This window comes from Balearica regulorum, chromosome 28, assembly GCF_011004875.1.
Source record: "Balearica regulorum gibbericeps isolate bBalReg1 chromosome 28, bBalReg1.pri, whole genome shotgun sequence".
NCBI lineage: Eukaryota > Metazoa > Chordata > Aves > Gruiformes > Gruidae > Balearica > Balearica regulorum.
The window spans coordinates 1,963,704-1,970,886 of record NC_046211.1 but is presented as its reverse complement, the minus strand read 5'-3'; the positions used below and the strand labels follow the sequence as shown (position 1 = coordinate 1,970,886).

Here is a 7,183-nt window from a genome sequence, read left to right as displayed (position 1 = left end):
CGCTATACCTCAAAAGCCGTGAAACATATTAAAGGCCAGAATATACAGGATCTAATTTGCATTGATGTTTAGTCTTCTATAAACCACTTGAATTCAAACTAAGGCCTTTTCTATATTTCTTAAGTAAACAGCCCCTCAAACACTTCTTCTTAGAAGATACCTAATCCAACAGGAATGGGCTTGTTTCTCAGCATAGCCAAGTGTGCCCAGCTCCTGTAGACTCCTACTGCAGCCTGGTACACTGCCCCTCTGAAAGCCATGTCCTTCTGCTCACTCATAGACAGGGACTTTGCTAAGGTCCCTGCTGTGTCCCGCTCTCCGGAGAATCCCTGCAGAGCTTAGCAGGGCCCACAGCTCCCACCACGGTAAGTCGTGTATCTGCGGGAATAGCAGGGGTAGGAGTACCTGCCACCCTGCAAGATGCTGGACCCGAAGGAGCTCTGGGCATCCAGGGAGCTCCCGTAGCCAAAGGAGCTGCCCAGCCCCAGGGGGGCTGAGGAGCCCACAAAGCTCTCCTGAGGGCAGGAGCTCAGGATGGGGCCTGGGAAGACGATGGCCACGGGTGGTGGGTAGACCACGGCACGGGAGTCCCCGCAGGAGGTGACGCAGGGCTGGCTCCAGGCGTTTGCATACGGTGCGGGGCAGCTCACGTCACAGGGCGAGTAGCTGCCATAATTGCAGGCCAGTCCGTTGGAAGACATCTTTCTGGCTGGAAGTAAGCCTGAAACACAGAGGGTGGGGAGAGCATGGGTCAGGTGCGTTTGCAAAGGGGAGCCCTCACGCATTCAGACCATACAATATTCAGAAAGTCACTGTTCTATAGCTAGGTATACAGTGTGATGGCAACTCACATGCAGAAATAACGAAGATTAGATAACCTGTTAGAAGTCAGCAAAGCCTCATTAGGGACAGGTGAAAATTAACTTAGCAATATTTGTTTAAAACTGTTCTCATAACTATTGTCTTCATTTGCAAAGCATTCCCGGCCATAGATAAAATCTGTATAAAAGCAGCTCTTGAAGCTGCGTGGCCTCCATATAAAACCCATACCCTCCAAAGACTGCCAAGCTGAAAGAAGTTGGAGTCTTTTTTTATGAAAATACCATTCTTCCAATAATAGGCAAAAACATATTAAGTGCTCAGACATAAGTAAATTAAAGCTCTTATTCAAGCAGCTTTTAAACTCATAGAAGAGATTTAACTGAAGTCAGACTTACCCAGTTCAGCAACAAGGAGAAGGCAAGAAGAGTGGTTTGAAGAGCTCTGTGCTCCAAGCACTTTTATATGGTTCCTCAGAGCAGCTCCAGGGTCTGAGCCACGCTTCGGGCATGCGGTCCTTCCTAGTTACAAAACAAACTTTCCTGCATTTGTCACGTCAACGGGTGGGGGAATCTTTGCGTATTGTCTGCTGTTAAGCAATTATTAGTTGAATGGTATCACATCCATGTTGCATCCTATGGAAATCTTTCATCTCAAAATAGGGACAGTATTCACCCTTAGTTTCTTTCTACTCATGAACTTCCTTCTTCCACTTGCCCAAGCTTCAAAGCACATAGCTCAGACAGATCAGTAAAACAGAGGATTGCCGATTTGACAAAACAGACTTTTGTTTGGAACTGATGATTGATGTTGTCATGCTCGATGTAAAGGTTTTCAAACCTTTTAGTTGCAAAGGGAGATGAAACTTGGAGACCTTTACACCAACTTTGTCAAGATACCATTCTGCTGCCTTTTTATCCTCAGTCTCTTTTTCCTCAATAGGTGAAAAAAAAAAAACCTATTGACTGCAACCCTTGGGTGCTTCGGTTATGGTACTCATCCTATTCACAGTTACAGAGAAGCAGCTCTGTGATATAAGGGCCTTTCTGATGTTAATAGTGAGTTTCTACGGCATATTTTGAAGGGGTGGTGGAGGGAGGGGAAACGGGACTTAACATGCTGCAGAAATCTTCTTATCCCACTTCATTCCTGGTGAATATTATTATATATTGACCTGGTGAAAACAATACAGAAAGGGCAAGGAAACCCTTGCTTAGAAATGCTAGGAAGGAATTAGTCTTATGCACAAGTTACTCCAGAATGTACTGCTTTTGGCCAGTCCTTTGTTCTGAAACATCAAGTTGGGTCCTTTCAGACAGTAGATCCTGGTCTAGCTATCTACAGGAGTCAGTAATAAATAAATTTACAACTCGAAAATGGTACCCAACTCCTCACCTGATGTAACAGACCATAGATCAAAGTGAGTGGTCAAATTCTGGGGTCCTCCTGCACCTATGTTTAAATTTTATGATCTTAAAGGGTTTACATGTTAAAAATGTTGCTTACAACATTTAGTAATTGGAGAGCTGAATTAGATTACACATGATGATTCCCTCCTGACAGCAAAACTCATTTAAGGAACAGTGTCCCTGCCCTACTGGGAGCTGTAATGTGTACTCCTGTGGATTTGTCAGGTGGGATGGAAATGCTTTTTCTTTACTATTTATTATAAACAGAGACATTGCCCTGGTCTTGCTCCTGAACCTGCTAGGGAAACTACAACATGGGAAATAGAAAACAACATCAAGTCTAGACCTAGGGCAAGGTAAAGATGTCCCAGTTGAGGCACAGTGGTCTGTAGCAGATTTCCAGTGTAACATTTGCCAAGAATTTCAGGAGAGGTTTTTAGATGCCCTCATTGTCCTCTGTGCGTTGGGGCGAGGGCAACCCTCCCTCTGCACTCACTGCAGGATGCTCTCTTCAGTGGGGATAGTAATCCTTCCTTTCACCATACCTAAAACTAGTTGGTTTCGTTTATTGGTTCCTGACAGCAGTGACTGTCTGAGCTCTCTGTTTTCATGGTATCTGGGCGCCAACCTCATTTGCATAAGCTAAGAGATAATAGAATTATAATTACAAATAATAACACTAACAAGTACAAGACATGCCCGAGATCTCCTCCCAGAGGCTGACTTAATTGCCAAGAGATATTTGGTAAATTATTTGGCCTCTGTCTTAATCATCTCTTTTAGAAATCATCAGTAGTAATTTCCCATTTCATGTAGGCGTTACACAGGCTTACACACTGCAGTATTTTACCTGCTGGGTAAAATGCTTAAGATAGTATGAAACTGAAAAAGGGAAAAGTTAACTTGGAGGCTGAAGAAATCAGATGAGAATTTGGCTGTGGTGTGCACCCAAAGTGTGCAGTGATCCATGAGATCAGTTTAAATGAAATGAGTTTCGTGGGCAAAACCCCAAACCCCCAGGATCTGTCAGACCTGGAAGGCAGTAGCAGGGAGTTCTCACACTGGACTCTCAAAGTCTTAAAATACATTTGCCTTGGTCCTACCTCTGGAATTAAATGCTTATAAAGCCAGATGGATGATAGTTAAGGTTGCCAATGCAATGTTAATGATCATCTGAGTTAGGGCATACTCTCAAAGGGATAATGAAAGAACAAAGGGCAGTGAAGGATGTCTATAATCTGGACATCTACAATTTTTTTTCTATCTGTGTTTACAAGGTGGATACTACACTATGGAAATGACTGTGAAAAGTGACCATCTGCAAGTCTTTCTGATGCACGCTGTATAATACAGACCCACACTGCCATCACACTTGAAGGTCTGAGGAGCAGGTAGAGCCAAGTCGTAGTTCCTGCTGCCAGAGTGAGCACGGTAGAGTGGCAGAGCAGTGGGGTATGGGACATAATAAACCTGTATTTTCTGGTTTCTAGCACATGCCCTGTGGCTCAGCATCTTTAGGAGGGCAGGTCTACACCAGGCAGAGTTCTCCTGAGCTAGGGGTGACCAGTCTCCCTTCTAAAAGGAAAGCAGTGACCAGATGGTGCATGACCTGTGCTAATTACTTTTCCATCAAACCAGGCATTTCTGAATCATTATCTCCTTTTCATCCTCACCCAATAGTCATCTTCCTCCTAGGAGTCTGGAAATGCTCTCAGTCTGTGGACCCCTTTTTAACTCCTTCCCTGAAAATCATATTTGCTTTGTGATGATGCCAGTTTAGTTGCTGGCCATTTTAATACTACCATTCTTATTTCTCCATCTTAGTCTTTTAATATCTCAAGAGAATGCAAAATCCTTGTTTTTTCAATGCATTATACACAACCACTCATTTGTACAACACCCAAATGAATTGGGTAATTTTTATTGTTGCTTTCTTGATGGGATTATTAAAAGACTGAGGCTAAATAATGCACTCAGCTACACTTCATCCAGTGAGAGAGCTGGGAGGAGCACTGCACATCACATCTTCATTCTTTTATCTCCTGCACTGTGACGCTGAATCAAGGACCATTGTTTGGAGAACTTTAAGAAACAAAATAGGAGATTGTCCAGCTCCAAGGCACTGACAACCTAAATATGCATCTCCAACAAATATTGTCTACACAACACAGTAGAAAAGCTCATTTACAAGAAATTAAGGCTGCGCAATCAGTACCCTCAAACATAACTGACAGACTTTCTGGTGTGTCTCAGTCTAGAAAAAAATATGACAGGGACATGGTGGCTAACATAGGTTGCTGAGATTTAATCACATTATTTCTGCACTTCTGTTTCCAAATACCATAAGCGATGCATGTTAATGTATGAAATCTTTAGGATTATTAAAGGGTATTCCCTAAGTCAAGGCTGATCATCATGACAATACTTGTGCCTTGGTTGTAAGCCCAGTTACATTAGCTGATAGCTGGGTATGAATTTTGACATTTCATGTGTAAAAATTAAGATCTGTCATTAAACAGAGCGCAATCTAATACCCTGTTTTGCAGTGCTCAGTTCTGGGTATTGTAAAAGTATTCACCATGATGGCAATTTGTAGCTAACAGTCCAGTGCTGAAGATGGACTGTGAATTTAAAAAGAAGGATTTACAATTACTGCTTCCAAAATTCAAATTTTCTTTCTCTGTAAATGCATTGCTACAAAAAGCTAAAAAGTTAAATTGAAATAGTAACAGAAGGATCGAACAGACTGCTGTGGCTTTGGACAAAGGTCTGAGACCTCTATCTCTGGTTCTGACTTAGTATTTATAACACTATGAAAAACAAGCAAACACCAATATATGGACAACTCATAGAGAGAAATATGGGTTAAGTTATAAAACAGCAACATAATTTGAAAAATTTATTTGCAGATTCATAGCAAAGTAAATCTTGATCTCCCTGTGTCTCCAATAAAGTGAACAGAGTTATAACAAAGATAGAAATCAGCCCCCGTTTGACATGCAAGATGTCTAAGGGCTATGATGTAGATGCAAAACCATTTGAGGTGGTTTCTTAGGAGATACAATATGCAAAACAATTACCTTGATTGAGTGACATCTGCATAAAAGTATATTTGAGGGACAATGAGTACAAAGGAGGACAAGAATTGTTCACTTCCCCCAGGGCAAACTGAGAAACTGTATAAAAGCACCTGTAGCCCAGAGTCTTCAAACCACTTCTCTTCAATTCTCACTTCTGCTGTTCAACCAAGTAAGTCATGTTCTTTGTGGGGCAGGGGAGGGTTTGACCTAACATGTCAGCTCAATTTATTTCTAAGACATTCAGATAAGGAGTGTTGTAAGAACTATTTCAAGATGTGAACCAGGGTAAGAGGAAAGAGAGTAAATAGAGTAAAATGCATTTTGTCATTCTCACCTTTAATTTTGAACAGATTGACCTCTGGCACTTGCTCTCTGAATGTGTTCCTGCACTGTCACTGGTGTGAATGCATGAGGGCTCCCCTTTGCAAATGCACCTGACCCATGCTCTCCCCACCCTCTGTGTTTCAGGCTTACTTCCAGCCAGAAAGATGTCTTCCAACGGACTGGCCTGCAATTATGGCAGCTACTCGCCCTGTGACGTGAGCTGCCCCGCACCGTATGCAAACGCCTGGAGCCAGCCCTGCGTCACCTCCTGCGGGGACTCCCGTGCCGTGGTCTACCCACCACCCGTGGCCATCGTCTTCCCAGGCCCCATCCTGAGCTCCTGCCCTCAGGAGAGCTTTGTGGGCTCCTCAGCCCCCCTGGGGCTGGGCAGCTCCTTTGGCTACGGGAGCTCCCTGGATGCCCAGAGCTCCTTCGGGTCCAGCATCTTGCAGGGTGGCAGGTACTCCTACCCCTGCTATTCCCGCAGCTACGGGATATACCGCCCTGGTAAGCCCGGCAAGGTTTCCCCGAATGGCCAGACCCAGCAGGAACAAGAGCAATTTCGCAACCTGTGAGTGAGTGGAGGGACATGGCGTTCAGAGGGGCAGCGGGAATCCTCAGGAGCCAGGCACGCTCAGCCATCCTGCAAAACAAGCCCAGACACTCTGTTTCCCATTTGTATTAGATCTTTGCTCACAATGTTCTGGCTCTCTGCTCAAATCCTTTTTACTTTGCTGCTTTGTAAATTTAACTTAATTCCTTTGTATTGTTCCCTGCAGTATCACTGTAGTCTGATAAATCCCATTTGCCAGTTCCAATAAAATCCTTTCTGCATCACAATATCATGTTTTCTGCTTTTATTTGTATGGTTTCTAAAACTATAGCCCACTGATGCTAAAATAATCCTTGATGACTAGTCTCTTGCACTAAATAAGGTGCTAAAGGGAAATCCCAGAACTTGATATAGATCCAAATGTTTCATAGCCACATAGTTATACAAGTACTATGTTTTTGCTGTGCTTGATAGCCTTAGGATCCAAAAGAAAACCTGGTGTGGGCACATACACGACAAATGTTAACTCAGACCCCTATTTCCTGCATTTTGGTGGTGAAAATGCAACTGTCCCTGTAAGCATGGTGAGCCTCAACACCTCACAAGCGAGGCAGCTGTGGAGGCCTTCCTTATCCCTCCTGGCAATATTTTTGCCCATATCATTTCTTCCAGAAAGGTATTGGAAAGGAAAGGAAATGAGGGTCAGGCAGAGCTACTAAAAATTCAAGGGCAAGGGGAGCCTGGAAGGCTTGGGCATAGCTCAGGATTCAGTGTACAGCAAAAGGATCTCTATTCACTCCTTGTCACAACAAGCTCACAGAGGCGTTTTCCCCTGAACAGAGAAGTAAACGCATCCTGAGACAGTAAGCCTGATGAGTATTACTGACTTCTTCCTCTCCTGAAAGGTCAGTCAAAATCTCTGATAGTCTGACTTGTGCAGTCTTGAAAATGGTAAGTTTTCCACATGCTGAAGTGCATGAACTCCTGGCATAGCTGGG

The 7,183-nt window shown here is 43.6% G+C and overlaps 2 protein-coding genes across 2 annotated transcripts; one reads left to right on the top strand and one right to left on the bottom strand.

Moving 5' to 3' along the window:
- Positions 1-338: 338 nt before the first annotated feature.
- LOC142598414 (feather keratin 4-like) lies at positions 339-701 on the bottom strand. Its single transcript, XM_075736933.1, has one exon. The coding sequence runs from the start codon at positions 699-701 to the stop codon at positions 339-341; it is 363 nt and encodes a 120-aa protein (XP_075593048.1).
- A 5,095-nt stretch (positions 702-5,796) lies between these two features.
- LOC142598413 (feather keratin B-4-like) lies at positions 5,797-6,207 on the top strand. The gene has a single exon (XM_075736932.1). The coding sequence runs from the start codon at positions 5,797-5,799 to the stop codon at positions 6,205-6,207; it is 411 nt and encodes a 136-aa protein (XP_075593047.1).
- Positions 6,208-7,183: the final 976 nt, after the last annotated feature.